At 55.1% G+C, this 21,763-nt stretch overlaps 1 protein-coding gene across 1 annotated transcript in view; it reads right to left on the bottom strand.

The window, feature by feature from the left end:
- The window catches only part of NGFR (nerve growth factor receptor), a 39,362-nt gene extending 21,754 nt beyond the window's left edge, over positions 1-17,608 (bottom strand). The window contains exons 1-2 of the mRNA XM_074979217.1: positions 17,521-17,608; positions 11,041-11,182 (exon numbers count right to left, since the gene is read on the bottom strand). Coding sequence (XP_074835318.1) covers positions 11,041-11,182; positions 17,521-17,571 — 193 coding nt within the window. The 5' untranslated portion in view covers positions 17,572-17,608. The remainder of the gene's footprint in view (positions 1-11,040; positions 11,183-17,520) is intronic.
- Positions 17,609-21,763: the final 4,155 nt, after the last annotated feature.

Raw genomic sequence — 21,763 nt, forward strand, 5'->3', positions numbered from 1 at the left:
CCAAGCTAGTGCCTGTCACAGCGGTGCTCCCCGGCAGGTTTGCTGGACAACACCGCTGCTCCTACAGCCCCGTGGACATATCGAGTCCCCCTCCAAATGGAGCTGAGGGTGGCAATGCGAACCAGCTGCAGGCAGAGGCTGTGGCAGGACAAACAGTCAGGGCTGTGCTGGGTTCTCACTCTGGCAACTGTTTCAGCAGTATGTGGCTGGGACTCAACTAGAACAAGAGGCGCCTCAAGAGTCCTCTGCAGCTGCAGCACGAGCTTGTTAAAATCCCAGGAAATTAAGGGTTTATTAGGAGGAAGCGTGTTTGCTGCTGGTGGAAGGTGCCAGATTGACAGAGTGGGAGACCCACATCCTCTCTCCCCGGTCATGGCCCTGCATTGCCCCGCCGGCACGCCTCTCCCCCGAACTCAGGCCCAGCTCCTCAAAGAAACTGAGGCTCCTAAGCCTCCATGGTCCAACCAGTCCGCAGCCTGCTCGCCAGTGCTACAGATGACAGAGCTCCTCATCCAGCGGGCACCCGACCAAGACCAGTGACTCATTTCCTGTTCTATTCCCCCTGGCTGGCTTTGAGGTAGCACCCTAACGAGGGAGTCTCAGGGTTCTGACAGCAAACCCTTAGCCCACCCAGCCTGCTACGAAAGGGGCAGCTCAGGAGCAGAAAGGCACTCGCTACGGGAACCTAACCCTACCCACACTCCCTTCAGCCTACCAGCCGGGCGCTGGAAGATGCCGCTCATGCTGTAATCACGGCAGCGTCAGGCTGCAGTGGGAGCTCTCTGCTCAGGGAGGCCTTCTGAATTCCAGCCGTGCTGGGGGCAGTGTTCCTGGTGAGCAGAACACCCAGAGCTGGGTTTTGTTTCTGCTGGTGGTGCACATTTGGACATGCCTCGGCACACTTAAAATTCTTCTGCACGTGGATGGAAGAGATTTGAAGGCACACTGGTTGGGAGACCTCCGAACAGTTAGTCACGGGCTAATTTCTGGCCTACCTGCCGTGTAATTAGCATGCTTTGCTAACGGGGGAGAGTACTTTGCTGCAGACACTGTCAGTGAAGCCTCTGTGGGGGTCATGTAGAGAAAGGACGTGGTGGTGGGTATGGGCGTGGGGGCTGTAAGGGGCAGGTTATCCCGTAACACTCTGCTGCAGTTTCTCGCACCTCCGTCTGGGTGCTGCCAGAGAAAGGGCCCTGATCCCTGCACTGATCCAGTCTGGCAGGGCTTCTGTCCCACTTGCCAGCCCATAGCTGGCTACTCCAGAAGGGTCTCTTCATCTACTTTGCGGCTGCCTACCTCTCCCCAATAGCCTCACTGCCAGCCCCCCGCAGCGGCCCACACTCTCCTGCTGCTGTGACCTACTCCCCTCCCAATTCTGACATCCCCAACCTGTTGCCCCAGCTGCGGGGTCCACCTCCCATTACTTGGCAGGCCCTGTTGTTAGATGCTGCCTGAGAGCACCACCCTTACTCCCCCCCTCCTCCGGGGGAGGGGAGCAGCAGGTGTTAAGTGTGGCTGCTGGTGCGCGGTGCTGCAGGACTGCTGTGTTCCGGCCCCCCAGAGCTGGCACCCACCTGCCTTGGAGGGAACCCTCTGACTACAGCCATTGGAGAGTTTGGGGAGCTCAAAGGCATTCTCCTAGTTATTGATATTATCACAGAGCCCCGGCTGGTACGGGGGGCCCTGTTGTACTCTGCCCTGAACTGGCACTAGTGAGAGAAACAGGCCCTGCCTTTCCCAGCTAGTGACACTCCTAACTCCCATTAGCAAACAATGGGCGTTAGGCACCTCCGAGGCTTTGAGGACCTGGGCTTGCATGATTTGGCCAAATACACATTTAAAGGGCTGCAACATTGGCCTGGGAAGGGCTGGCCTCATCCACTGGCCCTGCTGGACAGAGGAGCTGATCTGCCTGCCCCATTCTCTGCCCTCAGCCCAACCCCACAGGCATGAGAGGGGGCCTTGTGGGCCAGGGGAATGGAGGCCCCATGGCTACTGGGAGGAGAGCTGGTGTCTGGAGTGATTCTAGCCTGGGGAAGAGGCATTCAGTCCCAGTCCTGTCCATCTGCAGTCACTCCCTCTTCATCTGCCCCCTATGAATTCACTTCCTCCAACATGACCTGCCAGGGCCTCAGAACCTCCCCCTCTTCTGGGCAGAGCCATGCCAGCGATTAACCCTAGGCCTCTGCTCAGCCTCCTCCTCATTTCCAGCCATCCATCCCCCTCTTAATCTTTAGTTCTCTGGACGATCTCCTGAGGACATTTGCGGGAGATGGCAATTACCCTGCTGAATGACAGGACACAAAGTGCTTCCTTTGCATTCAACACGGCCATCAGAGCTGCCCTGCTCCCGGAGTCTTGGTTACACCTGCCCTTTGCTATCTGCCTGTCTAGAGCTGCAGCATCTGTGCATCTCCTGGCCTTTCAAGCCTTTTTCCTCCCACAGCCTGGGAGCTCAGGCAGTGGTGATATCTCCTCTGACAGATGGGGAACAGAGGCACAAAGAGAGTAAGGCCCAGATCCACAAAGGGAGTGAGGCATCTAACTCCCAGTGCCATGGGAGTTGGAGTGGGAAACTCCTTTGAGGCTCTGAGCCTAAGTGACTCACCCAAGGCCAGATGGGGAGTCTGTGGCAAAGGCAGGCTCTGAATCCAGTTGCATTTGATGAGAGCAGTTGGAGTGGGGCTGTGGTTTTTGCATGTACCTTAGCAGCCTAGAACATGGGCAATCAAGCAAGAAAATTGGGTGGGAAGGTGTGTTCACTGGAGGCAGCTAGACCATGGGCTGAGGACTGAGAAGCCCTGAACTAAGGGAGAAGAGGAAGGAGCCAGATCACTGTGGTACGACACTTCCCACCAGCAGCGCCGACAGCTCCCGTGGGTCCTAGAGCAAGGTGTGGGGGGCAGCTCTGTGCCCCAGAAGGGGCAGGGCCTAGTGCATTCAGCACTCCGTGCCACCCAGACCCCAGCACTGCCCCACGCTGCTCCCTCCCAGCTGTGTGCAGCCAGAGCAGTGCTGTCAGGCAACTCAAAGGACCTCAGAGCTCCACCTCCCAGGCAGCAGGCCTGCTTCCCGTCCAGTCCCATTAAGCTTAATTAACTGGCCGCACATGGCCCCTTCTGTCCTGAACCTCTGTGAATGAGGCGAAGAAGTGGGGCTGAGGACAGAGGAGAGGCATCAGCTGAGATCCGTACAGCTATAACCTCCCTAGTCCTGCGACCTAATCACTTGGCCACCCTTCCTCCAGGAAGGCAGCAGCCCACCTAATGTTCTCCACAATCTTTAAAACACACCAACTAAAAAACAGGCCAGGCAGTTCTCTCCGAGCAACTCCAACAGTAGCAGCATTACAAATAACCACGCTACACCCACTATTCCCCAGAGTCCTACCCGGGCTGCCCCAGCACAGCTCCTTGACAACAGGAGAAAAGGTAGGCCCTGACAACTGACCCACTTAGGCTGTGGGGAAGTGAACTCCGAAGGGCTGGAGCCCTCATGGAGAGCACCTGGCCTCCCAACTTCTCCCATCAACACCTCGTGTTCCGGGGTGGTTAAAGGTGGCTGATGCATCTCACGCTCCTTGCGCTTCAGGGCTAGGAGATGATCCACCAGCACTGTGTCTCCAAGTAACCAGACTGGCCAGGAGATTGGAGGCTGCTGTACGCTGGGAGTATGGTCTCACCCCAACCCTTGTCCATAAGCTCAACGGAACTCAGAAGACTCCATGCAAGGCAAGAGCCGGCGAGAAAGGCCGCACCCAGCAATGAATTCTGGATAGCCGAGATGTGGCCGTGAAGAAGCGGTGGCTCAGTCCCAGGCTTGGTGGCGTGTGTTGGCAGTGAGTTGCAGTCGTGTCTTCCATGGTATGAGGGGGAAGACAATGATAGCCATGGAGAACACATCGACCCAGTTAGGCACGAGACTCATAGAAGACATAAATCCCAGACCAGTGACTGTATCACAAGCTCATCTTTCCTCTCACTGATGTGCCACTGGGATTTAACAGGCTGTGTAGCCCCTTCCTGGTCTGCGTCACATCAGTAAACGTGGCACAGTGCCGTTTGATCACAGCTACCAGGCCTAGCTGGCTGGGCTTGCCTCCATTGGGAGTTCAACACCTTGGAGGGTCTTGAGAGATTAGCTCTGTGATGTCCCAGCCATCGGCCAGGAGGTCTAGGAGTGGCTGGGGCCAGCCATCAAGCCCCAGCAGCCCCAGGCTGCTGGTGAGTGTTCCTCTCAGCAGGACAGCGTACTGGTTCCGAGGTGTGTCACTGTTTTAGGCAGCATCATAAAGAACTGAGCAGCATCAGCTCTTGCTGCTGAAGTAGCACAGGGAGGACGCCACTAGAGACAGAAGGCAGAGCTGTGCCAAGTGGCTATGTGGCCTGGAGCAGCAAATTGCTATTAGCTTAGCTCTTAAGGGGAAAGTGTGGTGCCAGTGAAGAGGTGCTTCAGACAAGGTGGGAGCACCAGGAGGGCACAGCCTGTTCTGCCAGGCTTTGCATGCACCATCCTGCTGGCATCAGCCAGGTATTGGCCCCACTGTCCTCTCCTGCTGCACCATGTGCTGCTGTGGTGGAGTGCAGGGGGAGGGGAGAGATCACTGCCCCTGCTTGCCCTTGGAAGGTGCTTCCTTCCACTGTGGTCCCCACCATGGCTCATCCTCTGATCTATGGCTGAAAGCATCCCCCCGAACACATACCCCACACCCCTGGGACTCCAGGTCTCCCCACTCTCATGCTTACTGGCCTCCCTTTCTGGATCTCAGTTTGCATCAGTTCTGCAGGGGCTCAGCAGCAGATCGTTTGCATTCCTCTGATCTTTCACCAGTGATCCCTCTAATATTCGTTATCCATGGGCAGAAAAAATTTTGTTATGTGCACCAAGGCCTGTACAGATGTGCATCACTAGCAGAATCCCATGCTGTTGGCCATGGGCGCTCTGCTAATCAGCTGGGCAAGACCCATCTCTCTCCTGGGCGGCCACCCAAGTACTCAGCTTCCAGGGAATGCTGTCTGCCACCTCTGCTTTCTTGGATCCTCTGGCAGTCACCAATTTCATGGTCATGACTAAGTCAGAATGGAGCTCAGACCTCCCCAAGCTATCCTATTCAGGCCTGACCCAGTGACCTCACCCCCAGGCCCATCACCAGCCAGGCACAGAAACTGGTGCTCTCTCCCCTTCTCACCCACCCTGCCACACCCCACCTCCCCTGTCTTTCTGCACAAACCAAGGCCTGCAGTTCCCGGTCATACGCAAGAGTGCACAGCTCCCATTAACCTGGGTTAATTTCTTACATTATTCTGAATTATTGATGGGCGCCATTAGAAGCAGGAGCTTGACAGGAAAAGTGTATTGGCTGAGTGGGCACATTTTCAGTGGCAGCCGGGCATGCGAGCTGAACAATTACAGCTGAGAGTCAAACCAGCCCCCGCCCCGTAAGGAGGGATGCTGCGGGAGATGGATAAATAAATCATGAGCCAGCACTCTCGGCAGAGGCTGTTTGGGGGAGGGGAGGAAAATGCAGCAGTTTGGGCTAAGGCAGGAGCTGGGGGTTGAACTTCAACATGAAAAGAAACCAAGTTTGTCCTCCAGCTGCACAGACAGAGTTCTGCGCCTTGCCATCGCCGGGTCGCTTGCAATTCACTGAGCCTGGCGAGTCGAGAGCAAATCAAAGGAAATGCTTCTGCAGGCAGCCTGGGGTGAACTGGAGGAATCTGTGCCTGCGGGTGCTCACCCCGAGCCAAATGACAGGGCTGGATTACTAGAGGGCTCCATCACTTAATGGTCAGCAACTGCGCGGTTATTCTGGAGGCTGCAATCAAGGGGCGGCGGATGCCATGCTCCGGGGTGTAAGCTGATCCCCTGCTGAGGCTCATCTCACCCACCCTCGCGAGGGACAATGCTTCCCGAGTGGCTAGGCTGCTGTGTAGCCTCTGAACCACCAAGCAGTAGCAGCTGCCAGGAGCAGGAGAGAGGATTTGGTGGGTCAGAGCTCAGTGCCAGGATAGTGGATCGCACAAACTAGCACTACAATTCCCTAAGGCGAGTTCTTGGGGTGTGATTCTGCAGCCACCCGGGCAGGGCTGTCCTTAGGCTTAACGGGACCCTACGCAGCTCTATTAAATGGGTGCCGCGTGCCTGACGGCAGTCTCGGATGATGACAATGATTTTTGAGAGATGTGATTTCACAGCCTTCAGGAACACACTAAGGAAATGTTTCAAAGCACATTTTAAACTCAGGCTCTGTGTACAACATGGTGAATTCAGAAACTGACAGTCTAGACCTGTTAAACGACTTCATTAGCATTTGAATTAATCTTTCACAGGTTAGAACAATGAGAAGTCTTGTGGCACCTTATTTATCGGAGCATAAAGCTTTCATGGACAAAGACCTACTTCATCAGATGCATTATTCTTATGTAGTCTTTACTACATGCATTGGACAAAGTGGGTCTTTGCCCACGAACGCTTATGCTCTGATAAATCTGTTCGTCTATAAGGCACCAGAAGACTTTTCTTTTTTTTTTTTTTTTTGCGGATACAGACTAACACAGCTACCCCTCTGATACGTTTCACAGGTTAAAGGTTCTATTAACAGGCTTTCTGGATGACTATTTCACTTTCAAAGAACTGAAGAAGTGGGTCTGTCCCACGAAAGTTCATCACCTAATAAATTATTTTGCTAGTCTTTGAAGTGCTACAGGACTGCTTTTTTGTTTTATTTCACTTTCAAGTTTACTAGCTTCCCTCCAGACAAAGACTCACCAGGCTGCAGCAGCCACAGAACAGGGACAGGAAAAGGCTGGTGGGTGGACCTTAAGACCCAGCAGTGCCCCAAATATTTGAGTGTCCTGTGCAACTGCATATTCTGCACATGGGTAAGGATGGCCTTGCACCTGGGTCTCCTATTAAAGCCCAAGGGATTCCACATGCAGAGCAGCAACAGCCTCAGATGGGATTGTTCCACACGGCCGAGATTTCACAAAAAAAAGAGGAAGGGGAGGGAGAATCCTCCTGGAAGCTGAGGTCCTGGCATGGGAGAGGCAAGGGGCTGGATTCTGCAGACCCATTCACCAGGTTTACGCCAGCTTAGCTCCCGGGGCTCCTTATGGTGCAAGCGAGAGTAGAACCAAGGCTGAGGGCTCCTAAGAATCAGATATGGAACGAGGCTACTGAGTGGACATAAAGCCAAGCAAAGTGACCAAGAGACGCATCTGCCACCCCTGGCTCTGCAACAGATCCTGCCGTCAGCCAGCGTTCCCAGTAAGATGGGGCAGGAGAGAGTCCAGTGCCACCCAGCTGACTAGCACAGGGCCTGCCGCCCGGTTTTTAGTTCCTTACGGTGGTGCACATTCACATGTGCTTCAGTGCACATAAAATTATTCCACACATGGAGGGAAAAATCTACATATGGATGCAAAAGCTTCAAGGGAACACTGCTGGCACCAGCACCTGTTTTCTTGTTGTGTATTTTCATTGGGGTTTTTAACTAGTTATATTTGTTTTATCCCCAACCCTTCTCCCCTCCCCATTTATCAGTAAAGCAAGTTATAGAGTATTAGTGTCTCCCACTGTGATGGAAAGCTGTTCTGTGGAGATTGTACAGTCTAAATAGGTGAGTCAGATGGCGGGGGAGAGGGAAGGAAACTGAGGCACAGAGAAGGGAAGTGACATGCCCAAGGTCATGCAGCACATCAGTAGCAGAGCCAGATGAGACATCAATGCTCCTATTTTCCAGTATGCTGCATTCTTATCTAGCTCAGAGATCAGTAACCCCCGGCACCGGTGCCCAGAGCAGCACGTCAGCTGATTTTCACTGGCATGCAAGGCGGGAGCTCAGTCCCACTCCTCCCCCCATGCAGCCAGGAGCTTGCTCAATGCCAGGTCGCCTGTGAATTAAAAAAAGACCAACTAATGCCACCAACCACCATCTAAACCGTAACGTTCTGCATCTCTGTTATTAATGAAGCTGTTGTGAATAGGACTACTAGTGACTTTAAAGAGCATCCCCAGCCCTTGGACTGTCCATAGAGGGCACTCTGCCTCAGAAAGGATGCTGACGCCTGGTCTAGCTCATACCGTACCTCTACCTGAGCCACTCCTGCCTCCACATTATTTTGTGCCGTGGGGTTAGAGAAAGGGGAGAGTTTAAGCCCCTGTTGCTGTGTGTCTTGTCTCATAGTGTGACAAAGCAGAGATCAAACCCAGACGTTAATCCCAAGTCCTAGCAGCAGGACAGAAATACAGACTCCAGCTTGGGACTAAAGACATGTCAAGGTCAACCAGACTCATAAAACAGAAACTTGTGTATTTATACACACAGCCACCCCCGTGCAGATTAGCGGACGGATGCAGCCACCTCTCAGGCGTTCCAGCACCACTGCCACACATTCCAAGCCCACTCTCTTAATGCCCTCCCCAGTCACATACAGTGGGAACGACAGGAGGGTTGGAATGGCTCCATCCCCACCCTGCGGGGAAGAACGCGTCCCAGCCCGGCCGGAAGGATGGGGAGATTTGCAGAAAACTGACACGTCCCCATGCTGAGCCCCTCTGGGACTGTGCGAGTGGAAGTGACTTGAAATGCCCGAGCGGAGAAGGAGCATGTGTTTGTAATGATTCGTACCGACATCTGGGAGCCTGGCCTCCAGCACGCTGCACGCACAAGGTTCCCGCTGCTGCAAAGGCCAGGAGGATGCGTGCCACAAGCACACGACCGCGCAGCGCCAGCCTGCAACCACTTCACATGGAGCCCTCCCCCAGTAGCGGGGGGTTCTCCCAGAGCACCATAGCGCAGGCTTGAGCTAAAGGAGCCACTTCACTAACCAGCAGTCGTAGGCTGAGATCCTCAGGGACCAGCCACAAAAGGGGGACACACCACTCACTTGTGGAAGAGTCACCATCCGCTCATCTGCCAGCCCCACGCGGTCTACTCCCATCCACACCCACTGGGCACCTCCCGCACATGCGCTCCCTCTATCCCCGGGGTGGGAACTCTTTCCTTTCTTCCCCAGTCCCTCCTTCCTTCTGGAGTGAGGAGCTGGCGTGCGTCCCTGGGACCCGAGTCTCACAGCATTTGCCCAGTGCAGAGGTAAAGGCGCAGCATCCCGCAGTGGGATATGCAGAGGGAATGCTGCAGCGAAGGAACGGCGTATGCTCAGGTCAGGGTCTGGCTGGCTCCTCTGCACTGTGCTAAGATGCACCTCCTGCAAGGTCAGACAGCAGGGCGGGTGTTCAATAGCCAGAGTCCTGGCTGCCAGTCACTCCCAGGGTAAGTGGCATTCATTGATTTTGCAGGAAGGTTGATATATTTAGCCAATGCTGTGCAGAGCTGTGCTTGGCATGGAGCACTTTCCTCTACCGAGCCAGCGCACTGGCCTCCAGCCCTCTCCCAGGCTGCACCTTCTCCTCCGGGGACTGTCTACAGGGGGCCTGTGCCCCAAGGATCTCTCTTCCACAGGGGAAGTCCTGTCACCAGGGACCTCTTCTCCCCACGCAGCATCTTCAGTTTTGCTCTGAAGCTCAATAAGCCTTGTGCAACAAACCTCCATCCCTTCCCCACAGCGCTTTGGCTGGGGCAGTTATCATTGCAAACAGTTGGAACCACCAGCGTTAACATGAGAATGGCCACACTTGGTCAGTCCAAAGGTCCTTCTATCCCAGCCTCCTGTCTGCTGACAGTGGCCAATGCCAGGTGGCCCAGAGGGAGTGAACAGAACAGGGAATCATGGAATGATCCATCCCCTGTCACCCAGTCCCAGGTTCTGACAAACAGAGGCGAGGGACACCAGCCCTGCCCAGCCTGCCTAACAGCCGTGGAGGGATCTATCCTCCAAGAACTTATCTAGTTCCTTTTTGAACCTTGTTGTGTTCTCAGCTTCCACAACAGCCTCTGGCAGGGAGTTCCACAGGCTGTGTGAATAACTATGTTGTGTGAATAACTTCCCTGTTTGTTTTAAACCTGCTGCCCATTCACTTCATTTGGTGACCCCTTCTTCCCATGTTACGGCACATTGGCACTTTCCTGCCAGAGTCATTATTTGAGGGCAAACTGCTGAGAAGTGGGGAGGGCATGGGGGGAATGTTTTACTTTCTCCGCAAAGTGGGTGTGAAGGGAAGAGAGAGAGAGAGACAGACAGACACACACACACACACGCACCAGGAAGCACGGAATGAAACAAACAGGCAGTAGAAGAAAACACAAAGGACCGGTATTTCAACTGAGAGATCAGGAAGAGAAAAACCCTTTGGGTTTGGACGTGCACATTGGTTGGCACGTGCAGACTGGGAGCGGGGTGATCAGATCCTCAGCCCATACAAGCCAATGGCAGTGGATAGTCCTCAGTGACTCCAAAGCTCGTGTGTTTGTGGTGTGGAGTTTCTAATTGTTCTCCTATAGCTGCTGTGCGGAGAAATGGGTGTAAATGACATCATGGGAGGCCGGGTACGATAGATGGCAGAACGAGGTTACGGCGCGTGAGGTCTAAGTTGGACATTAGGAAAAACTATTTCACGAGGAGGGCGGTGAAGCATTGGAATGGGTTACCTACCGCGGTGGCAGAGTCTCCATCCCTAGGGGGCGTTTTAAGTCCCAGCTTGACAAAGTCCTAACTGGGATGATTTAGTGGGGGTTGGTCCTGTTTTGGGCGGGGGGGCTGGACTCAATGACCTCCTGAGGTCCCTTCCAGCCCTAGGATTGCATGATACTGGACACATCAGATGTTGCAGGTGACAGCTGCTGTCTGGCTCTGGAGTGAGCAGAGAGCTGAGTGAGGACTGTACAGAAAGTGCTCAGGACATGGGCCATCAACAATAAATCCAGGGTTTTGTCCAGAGTGGAGGGGACACCTATTTTATTCTAGCTGCGCCCATATCATATCCATGATCAGACAATGCACGTCAATGACCCAGAGAGGCTCTTTGGCCCAGCCATCTCACCCGTCTGTGGGAAACCCCTCCCACAGCTTTCACCCCCATGCAATGGGCAGCACATCCCCCCACCCTACAGCCTGAGGCAGAGGTGAAACAGGCACTTACTGTCCAAGCAGGGCTCACAGACCGTCTGATTCACCCCGCAGGGCTGCGCTACTCCCTCGCCCAGGTTGCAGGCTTTGCAGCACTCCCCGCTGTCGGTGTACTGCTCGGTGGGACACGTCTCCGTGGTGGCCCAGGCCGGCCCCTGCCGCAGGAGGGAAACAGGAGGATTCGGGTCAGTTTCTCTGCCGGGTGGTGGGAGTGGGGGTAAAATAAGCAACTAAATAAATCCAGTCCCATCAGCAGGAGAGGTGTCCAACGTGATCAAACACCCCAGCCTGAAATGGACTTGATTGGAAACAGCTGGGCTTGAGATGAGCTCACCTCCCAACTATTATTAACATCAAAGCCTCGGGAGAAGAAAGACACGGAAGGGAGTCCTCACCTCCCCCCCACACTCCCATTCCCCAGTAAAGCCCCCAAAAGCACGACAGTGTGTTCAGCTAGGAGACCAACCGAGGCCAGATTCGCTCTACAGCCGGCACAGCACATGGAGGGGCCTGGTTTCCCCTCGCACACTTCATTTGAACTCCTGTAGCACCTTTCACCAAGGATCTCAAAGCACTTTGCAGTCGTCAGCCACCCAACCTGACACCCGTCCCTGTGAATCTAGCGGTTTATGGGGGGGATAAGCAGAAGCTCCAAGACTTGCCCAAGGTCATTGCGGCAGCACAGCTGGAAAGCGAGCGCTGTTTTAAACGCAACCAGCCAGAGACCTGTCCAGCGCACAGTGGTTTGCTGCACTCCAGGACCTGCATTCAGAGGAGCGATAATGGAAGCACATGCTTGGAAGTGCTTGGTAATTGTGGTGCCAAGGGATTCGGCTACATCATCGCCTAATGGAAGCAACAATGTTTGCTTTATAAATAAATCCTGCCCTTGAGTCTGGAAGCAATAACACGCCGCAAGTTGTGCGGTCAGGCCGGATCTGCACATGGATTGGGTGGGTTTGGTAAATGGCGGATGAGTCAGGCCAATCTTCCCGAGGAGGATGGGGTGACTGAACTGCACAGAGTGTGAAACGTGCTCCCTAGCAACTCAGCATCTGCTTCCCTGGCGGAGACAACTGGTGGTCTAGTTCAGCAACGGTCACCTGTTGCAAAGGCCAGTATTCCCCCTCGCTGCCTGGCTTGTGTGGAGAAGGTGCCAACAGGTTTGCATGAGCCATGGTCACAAGAAAGACAAACGGGACGATTGGTTGGCTCAGGGCAGGGTAATAGGCTTCAGGCTACTGTATGGAATGAGCTGGGCACGGTCAGACTGCTTTCCATTCTGCTGAGCATGTCCATTGTCTCAGGAGAAAGGCCCAGGACTGCATGGGCAGAGCAACTGAGCAGTGGTCCCATAGGACTAATCACAGCAGCTGTGCTTGAAAACCCCTCTTGGCTAGTGCTGGATAGGGAACATTTCAGGGACAGGGAGCAAGGGCTGTATTTTTGTAAAGGGATCACTCAGTGCAACTAAAATAAATCTCTTCACAGCACTGCAGGTGGGGAACTTGCTACTGTATTGAACAGCGTTGGAGGTGAGGGAGCTCCCATTAAATAAAACAGAAAGAGCAATGTGGAATATAGCTTCAAGTCATAACACTCTGCATTCATCCCTTGATAATCACTTCACCAGAAGTATAAATCATCAATCTCTGCACAACTTAAGATTCGATCTTTGTTAAAAAATAATCTTTGCATTTCTAGCCTTTAAGTTTCTGAAGAGAACCTTCCAAATGTGAATGGATACAGCACTGTCTTCCTGAGCCTGCAGACAGATAGCTCACCTGCTGCCCACAGCTTCTTCAAACAGCCCCATAGTGAAACCTACAAGCCCGGTCAGTTTCATGGCTTCAGGGAGCCAGCTGAATCTTGTCAGTTGTAGTCTGTTGCTGTAGGCAGCCACACAAGAATGCCGCTGAGTTATTCATGAAGAAGGATCCAAAATATGGCCCTTGGGGAAAGGCGGGGTAGCAGAAATCTGACCTCTCTAGCAGCAGCAGCCAATAGTGTGTGGGAGGAATAGCTAAGTGGAGTAGGGAGTGAGAAAACTTTCTTCCTTCCAGCTAACATAGGATATTTACATTTAGCTGCCACCACTAGCCAGAAGCTGCCACACAAGGAGCAGAGTCCAGGGAGAGCATTGCAGGAAGGAATCCCAGCTCTACCTCTGTTCCCAGCAACTGAGTGAGGGACTCCTGGCTTCCCACCATTACACTCCCTCTTGACTTCCATAGGTAGCCTCCTGTATCTGTTTGTATCAGCCACTATTTAGTAGGTTTATCAGTGGCGGGAAGGTGTCTGGTGCAGTTATTAAGGCCATCTGGACTCTAAGGCAGCCCCTCCTGACTGCTCCTTAATACAATTCACACCAGCATTGACAAACATCATGCAAAACAAACCCAGCCATGAAAAATATGGAGGTTGGAGAGATGCTTTCCGGACGATTTCCCCAGCCCCTCGGCCCGTGTGCAAGGGACATGAGCTAGACTAAGGAGCCGAGGGCGCTGAAAGCTGTCACCTCCCTCTGCCAATTAGCTGCCTCCTTTCCTGGGGTCCATTCGCTCAATTCTCTGCTCTGTGTATTACAGATGCTGGTGTTGGACAAGAGAGTGCCAGTTGGAGGCATTTGAATGACAAAGGGCTTCAATTACCCAGTGCTGGTGAGCATGTGCACTCTGGGGCTGCATTTGGCTGCCCAGTTGAGCTCTCAGCTGCACAGAAAGGGCCTGGGAGGAGTCTCTGTGCTGAAATAAAAGCCCTGCAGCACCAAGCCTGGGAGGCTGGATGGAGGGACCCCCACGGGTGAGTCAAGGGTGAAAAGCAGCAGTGGAGTTGTTATTGCTTAGGCCCAATCCTGACTGTCTACTTGCCTCTTTCTAGTCCCACAGGCCAAGCCAAGGCAATTGAGCCAGGCTCTGAAACGCAGCACGATGGGTTTGTCTTTGCAGCGTAGCCATGACTGTTGTAAATACTGCATTACACCAGTGACACCCCGCCTACCCTCTCCACAGCAGCCAGGCCAACCCTGTGTGGTGCTGGGACCCCAGAGGCTGCCGTGCCTGGAGCAGGGAGGCAAGTACATGGAGGACAAGAGCTGTCACGCGGCCCTTTGAAACAATCAAAGCTGGGTGAGGGGGTTGGGGGGCGGGCCAAGCCACAGGTTGAGAACTAAGTTCCCTCTAATCTTTCCCAGCCCTGTGGGTTTTTCGCTCCATTGATGTGCAGAATAAGTATTGTTGCATGCACCAAGGCAGGCATGAATGTGCACCACCAGGAGAAACACACACCTAGCTGTGAATGCTCTACCAGTCAGCAATGCAGCGCTGCAGTCTGTCCAGAGTGGCTGCACAAGGGAACATTGGCGGAGATTCCCCTGGTGTAGGATATTTCTGCTGGGTGAGGGTGGGACTGGAGAAGTTGAGGGGTGTCCTCCACACCCCCAGGAAGCAAGGTCACCACTGTACAGTGCCCCTCTGCTGGAAGAAGCTGACAATTACACCAGGTCTGGCTGGAAGAGCAGAATTCCACTGGGCAAAAAATCAAAACAAAAAGCAGTCAAGTAGCACTTTAAAGACTAGCAAAATGGTTTATTAGATGAGCATTCGTGGGACAGACCCAGTTCTTCAGACCATAGCCAGACCGAACCAGTCTGGCTATGGTCTGAAGAAGTGGGTCTGTCCCACGAAAGCTCACCTAATAAGCTATTTTGCTAGTCTTTAAAGTGCTACTTGACTGCTTTTTGTTTTGATAGTGTATAGACTAGCCCAGCTTCCTCTCTGTTACTGGGCAAAAAATGGTGATGTTTCCAAATCGGGTTCCATTCCACATCGGAATGAAAGCGAAGCTTTTCAAAACCCACCACAAAGCATGAGAGCACGAGTGAGAAAAGCCAAGGGCCCTGGGATGAGGGCAGCAAGACACAGGCACAGGATCTTTGTCGGCCTCATTCCCCTCCCCTTCAGAGGCAAGTGCGAACGTCCAGGTGAGATTGTTTCCCACGCCGCCACACCCAGCTCGGCCCCCGCATTGTCCCACAGCACCCGCTGCGGAGAGGTTCAGGACTGCCATAGTTGGGTCATAATTCAGTTACTTCTCCGGCACCATCTCTCGCCAGAGGCTGGGGCTGAAGTCACAGACCAGCTGCCCACAGCCCGTGCAGCACTTATGCATTTCTGACTATGGATAGCCTGGGAACAAATGGGACCAAAGCAGCTGTGCGGTCAGCCTCAGTCTGCTCCAGCCAGCTGGGACTGAGGCAAGTGGATTACCAAGGACCCATTCCTTTACCCCCACCCTTGCCCTGGGTCCTAGCGGCTGGAAGTGTGCAGGGTTTCCTCCTGCCAGCGCCCCGGCAGTGTCCCCTGCTGGCTGAGGAGCAGCTGTGACACGTGGCTAGTCCCTAACTATCCGGTTGCCAGCAAGTGGCATTGAGTAACCACCGGCATTGCCCATGGAAAGGGCAGTTGGGCACTGCCCCCTGCTCCTTGGCAGCCCCTCCCCTCTGTGCTACTAAATGGTGTGGAAAATACAGCTGCTAGTCCCCAGATCCAGACCCACTCTCCCCGCTTGCCTGCATTTCCCTTTCCGCTCTGGGCCCAGAGCACTGCAAACTCCCGTAAAGATTAACACACTCGGAGGAGGGCACATGGTCTACATTAGTCCAGTGAAATGTGCATGTTATTAGCACAACTCCTGTTGACAAAGCCACAGGTATTAACCCCATAAAGCATCATGACAGCTGGAAGAAGAAGGGGTGTGTGACACCTCCGAGAGGTTTTAATTGCTTTTTAAGTCGCTGTGGAGGTGGTGGGTGTTTGGGGTTTTTACCGAAGAGGATGATGGATCATCTACCCCAGACTTGGGAGACAGATTAATACGCAGGACATGGCAACAGGGCGCAATACCTATAAATCTTGGGCATGAAAAAGATTACACCCTGAACAGAGGGCCTGGGGCAGGCTTTGAGCTGCGGATGGACCCACCTCCAAATCCTGGAGCCATATGGCCCCACCCCCAGGCTGTGGCACGCTCCTCCCTGGCTACACCCAGCAGACCCAGCATGCCAGCTCTGAGCAACCTCCAGCCTCGGGGGGTATCTGAAATCTTCACCTGAATGCACTGGCTCGAGTCACTCGCACATCAGAGCACCAGGCAGGCAGCTTCTCTGGATCCTGGCACCTGAGAACTGCTTGGCCAAACCAAAGGGCAGATGAGCACCACCTTCCCTGGGATCCAAGGAGTTTAGGTGCCGCTTTGGGGGTGGGAAGGGGCCCTGGCTCCTGGCAGCTCTTAGGCAGTGGTTCCAATCTAGCGCGGCCCAGTGATGGCACGTTGCAATCGGTTTGGTGGCCCGTGACATGAGCGGATGAGTCTCTCTGCCTTCCAAGCAGATGAGTCTCTCTGCCTTCTCATCTCCCTCCTTGGGTGGCTCAGCAAAGGGTCCCAGGTGTCACCCAGCCCCCTCCGAGCCCTAGCGGTGCTCCTGCTGGTTCCGGCTGGGCTACCTGTGGGTTCAGGAGGTGCATGGCCCTGGCACTAAGGAATTTTAAATAGACGAGACAGGAGATGGGAGGCTCAGACTGGCTCAAGCTAAAGTCCCCTCTGACATGTGCCTGTAGGGAGAGAGAACGCTGGCTGTTCCTGGCCAGGCTTGGAGCTGCGGGGGGCTGGCCACTGTGCGGTGGCCAGGGATCTGCCACAGACCGACCCCCACCTGGGCGAGTGCCTATCTCACTGGGCTTTCGCCCTCTGCCCCGGGCGGGCGACACTTCACTGTGGCCCCTGTTATATTTTAATTACTTCCCCCGCCTCCCCGCCCCACATGCCAGGGAGGAAGGGGGAGGGGTGCGTTAGCAGAGCTTCTCTGGCTCCCTGCTCATCTGAGAGCCCCAATCTCATGGGCCAGCTGCCTCCTTCGGCCAAAGTGCCAGGCCTGGCCCTGCAGGGGGTCCCAGACCAGCCCCTCCTGCTGCCTGGGGCGGGGTGCTCCGACTGCCCCCTCGGGCTCGGCGGAGGGGCGTGAGGGGACCTGAGCCAGCTGTGGAAAGGTGCCTGGAGGCGGATACCCCCCGGCGCTGGGGCTGGCGCTGGGGCTGGGGCTGTCCCCGCTCTCCGCTAGGCTGGGGGCTCCACAGAATCCCGGCGGCCACATGGGAAGCTGCAGCTTAGACCCCTGGGGCGTCTCCGGCCATGGGGGGCGGGGGTGTGGAAAGGGGGGCGGGAGGAGGGGACATCGCCGGGAGGATCCCCGCTCAGCCGCCCGCCCCGACCGAAGCCCCACTGGGGGCGCGCAGCTCCCCGGCGGGATGGAGCCAGGGTGGGGCTCAGCCCCGGGCCGGGAGCGCAGCGTGGTCCGCGGGGAGCAGGGAAGGGTCCATGGGGGGTCTGTGCCCCTACGGCTCGGCTCGGCCGCCTGGGCGCCCGCGGGCCGGTCCCCCCCGCTGCCCTTCCCCGGCCTGCGCCCCCCGGCCCGCCCCACCGCGCGGTCGCTCACCCCTGGGAGCAGCAGCAGCAGCAGCAGCAGCAGCCGCAGCTTCTTCCCCATGGCCCGGCCCGGCCCGGCCCGGCGGGACAGCACCTGCCTCGGAGCCGCCGCGCAGCCTGGACGGGGACCGCGCAGTGCCGCCCGCCCCGCCGGCGGGGGCTTTTCAAAGTCCGAACCCCGGCAGCAGCTCCGCCTCCCGGGGCCCCCCGCCCCCGCCCCCGCCCCCGCCCCCGGGAGCATCATCACTCGCGCGCACACCGACACACACACACACACACACACACACCCCGACAGGGGCACACAACAACAGACACCCACTGACACACGCACAGACACTGACACTCACCCACATATGCAAAACAGACACACCCCGAGACTAAGGCACACACACACACACCAACGCACACTGACTGACACCCTCACACACTGACATTGACCCACTGACACAGACGTTGACACACACAAACACTGACACACGCAGACACTCACTGGCACACAAACACTGACTGACGCCCTCATCACACACACACACACACACACACACTGACACTGACACTGACACACACAAAACACACAGAGAGACTCACGTGCACACACACACACAGAGACACACAGGCACACACACAGAAATACACCCACACTGACTGACACCCACACTAACATACACAACACTCACTCTCACATTGACACACGCACACACTCTCACAAAACAGACACACACTGACACACAGAGACTGACACCCACACTGGCACACACTCCCACATGCACACATACACACCCCAACACACACACCCCAACACACACACACACACACACACACACCCCGAGCTGGCATCTGTCGGCTCAGCCAGAGGCTCTTTGGAAAGGAGCCTGGGAGACAATTAGCTTGGAAATATGGAGAAAAATCATTGCAAAGAACCCGAACGGAACTCGCCGCTCCCTCCCTTCGCCAGCTGCTGCGCATCTCCCGGGAGAAGCTGAATGAGACACCATTCATTGGCTGGGCTTCCAGGAGAAGTTCTCCACACAGGCCCATAAACTGGTTGGGCTCATTTCACTGGTATTATCTGCCTAGTCAGGCACCCCCAGATCTATCCCCCCATCCCCATCCCTCCCAGACAGAGCCCCAAACCCAGCCATGGCTCTCTGCCTGTCCTCCTGTCTTTTACTCTGAATTTGCATCACTGTGGCACCTCCGCTGGCTGGAGGCCTGTGGGTGAGGCACCCTGAGAAAGCCCACGGAGGACGAAGATAGACAGACTAAACGCTCCCTTCCATCCGCCCAGCCCGGATGTGCTCTCGCAGACAGAATGCCCTGGGAGGGAGAACGGGACCCCGACGGCAGCAACACTGGAGCTGGTCCTAGCGTATCACACTGGGTGTTCTGTGCAGCTGGATTTCCCAGCCCCTCTGCAAAAGCCAGCAGGATGCTCTACAAGGACAGGCCCCAGCATTTGGCCAGTTCCTCTGTTGCAGCTGAGAAATGCCCAGGACAGCTGGGGGGTTCGGGGTGGGCGGGAGACCAAGGAAGTGTCTTCTTCACCCTCCTGTAACTAGGCCAGCTGTGTGCAGCTGGGGTGTGCAGCATAATTCAGAGCAGCTTGAAGGCTGCTCTAACTGATTCCAGCTGCGAGTGGTCCCCAGGCACTGATACATCAACCAGGGACTGCTAGACAGTCACATTCCTTTGCCCCCTAACCCCTGCCCCACATCTCTTGCAGGAAGGGGTGTGAGCAGGAGGAGCTAGCCAACCCCTAACCTCCAGATAATTCCCCTCCTATAGAGCAGGAATGCTGGCATTAGGGTCGGCCTTGAGGCCTTTGGCGGAGTGGCCATGTGGCAGGGCAGAATCGGGAGAATCCTGTCTTACCAGAGTATTAGAGGGCATTAGGGTAGTGAACCGGCCTGACTACCCTGTCTGGGACCATAACCAGAGAACACTTAGCGTTATGGTAAAACCTTCCGTCCCTCACTGCAAACGACAAAGGGTGGTCTTGGGGCTGCCATGTTGTTCAAGAGTTCTAGGCTCATTTCTGAGGCTCTGATGCAGCCCCCTGATGTGACCCTGTGCAAAAAAAACCCCAAACAAACAAACAAACAAAAAAACCCTCCCTGCCTCAGTTTCCCCATCTGAAAAGCAGGAGCACTCCAACACTCCCTTTGCCTATTTGGATTGTCAGCTGTTTGGAGCAGAGGCTGTCTGCTGCGATGGGCTTGTGCAGCACCTATTACACGGCTCCTGTGGGGTCAGTAGGTGCAACTGTAATACACATAACAAGACTGAAAAAGGTGAGCTGATTCCTTGATTAGCAGGAAGGTTCCCCTGCCCCGTCTCTGTACAGACTGGGTTTGTGCACCGTGTGCCCCCGGGGCGCTTTTTTCCTCTGCCTCAGGGCCTGAGCCTGAGAGCAGAAAACCCTCTCTCGCTTCCTCCCCTGCTTGGGCCCAGGGTAATTATACACTTGTGAGAGGAGACGGTGAAAACGTTGCCTCTCCTCCAAGTCATCAGTGACCTTAGGCCGCCTCGTTAGGAGGAGACACCTGGCAGGACTCACCGAGCACGACTTGGGCCCATTGCTCTCTGTTGGCTTATCACAGCATCAGCAGCCTTCACGGTGTCTTGGATGGCCGAGGGTTATCCAGCCCCTGCTGGGGTGTTCCTGTCACCTCCCAGAACATTCTCTGGCCAGGAGATTCAAGCAGCTCCCTCAGCGAGTTGGCTCTGGCCCCCAGATGGTCCAGGCAAGGAATGGGGGGATTTGAGACCAATCCTCCGTCATGTACGAAGGGGAATCAGGATGAAACTCAAGGAGGGGTGTGGCAGGGGGAGATGGGGTTCTGTGACTTCCTCTCTGGACCCTCAACCCATCTACCCAGTCCTCCCTGGTTCTCACCAGGAGGCAGGGAGATTTTGGCTTAGAGAAGCAGAGTTAAGGATTGCTGTAAATGGCTGAATGAAGAACCATGCCCATGGAGAGAACGCTCTTCATGCAAACAGCATCCCATTCTCCAGCCAGGTCACAAAAGACAGCCGTGCCCAAGGCAGCCAAACCCTCCCACCAGTACATGACTCCTGTGGGGCTTTGGCCTGAGTGAGAACAAGGGAGCATGACCCATAGAAATTAACAATGGTGAAGACTTGTGGGGCAGAAGTTTTCTCCACTCATTTGCCCTGTCTAGTTTTAAATCCCCCCAGACTCTGTTTCACTGCCCCACGGCGTCAGTATCTGAAAAGCCCCTTCCTAACAGGCAGCCCAGCACTCCCGCATTATCAGTCTCCACTGGTTTCCCACCAACTGCCCAGCACGTCACGCCAGGTTCAACCTGCCCCAGCGCATTCTGCCCCTTCTGCTAGTAGCTGGCAGGGATCAGGTTGTGCCGGCGCAGTTGCTCAGCTGAGATATTTGATTCTTTTGATCTTGCCTTGCAAATCAATCCCTGCCATTCCCGATTGGCCTTTGATGCTCTCCTTTGAACTGCCTCCAATTTCTCTCTCTCTTCCTGGCAGCAACGTGCCCACCACTGATGGCCATAGCACAAGTGCTGGTGTGTTTCTCAGATGACGACTGTAACCCTGGTTGACAGGCCCTGTTACTGCATCTTGTGTGGCTGCAATACACAGTGGGACTGGCTTCTCCTTGCTAAGAGCAACCAAGCATTCAGCCATCCCTTAAATACCTCTCCTGAGCTGTCTGGTAACGAAGAGGTGGCACATCCCCGCAGACAGCTCTGGGCTGCCTTCCTGCCGTTGCTGGCCTTCCCACTGCTGCCGGAGTAAGGCCTTTGTCATATCGATTGGTTCAGGCTTCGTTTCCTCTCACAAAGGCAAGCTATCGACCTGCCCTAGCAGATGGGGTCACATGGTAAGACTAGAGCAGCTGTAGTCTTCTGGGCAGCTCAGGCTGCTCGGCTGAGCAGCTACAAAGGATCTTTGGGAAGATGCTCTTTAGCCAAGTCAAATCAAATTAAATAAAGGACGTGGTTTGTTCTTCATCAGCCAGACGGAGCATCACAAAAGCATCCCATGGTGCAGGATCTGAAGCTGGGTGTGCTGGCTCTGGTCAATGTCTGTCTGGGAGGAAGATGAGATGCAGGGTATTGAGCTGAGTGTCCACTTGGCAGAGCTGGTCTTTGGGACATGAGACCTGTGCCCACTCCAGGGTCAAGTCTCCTGTGCTGGAAGCCGTGGTGATAAGCTGAGCTCTCTTCGGCTCATGCAGAGACGGTTGCAATGCACAGATCTGCCTGGCG

Source organism: Carettochelys insculpta, chromosome 28 (genome assembly GCF_033958435.1).
Source record: "Carettochelys insculpta isolate YL-2023 chromosome 28, ASM3395843v1, whole genome shotgun sequence".
NCBI lineage: Eukaryota > Metazoa > Chordata > Testudines > Carettochelyidae > Carettochelys > Carettochelys insculpta.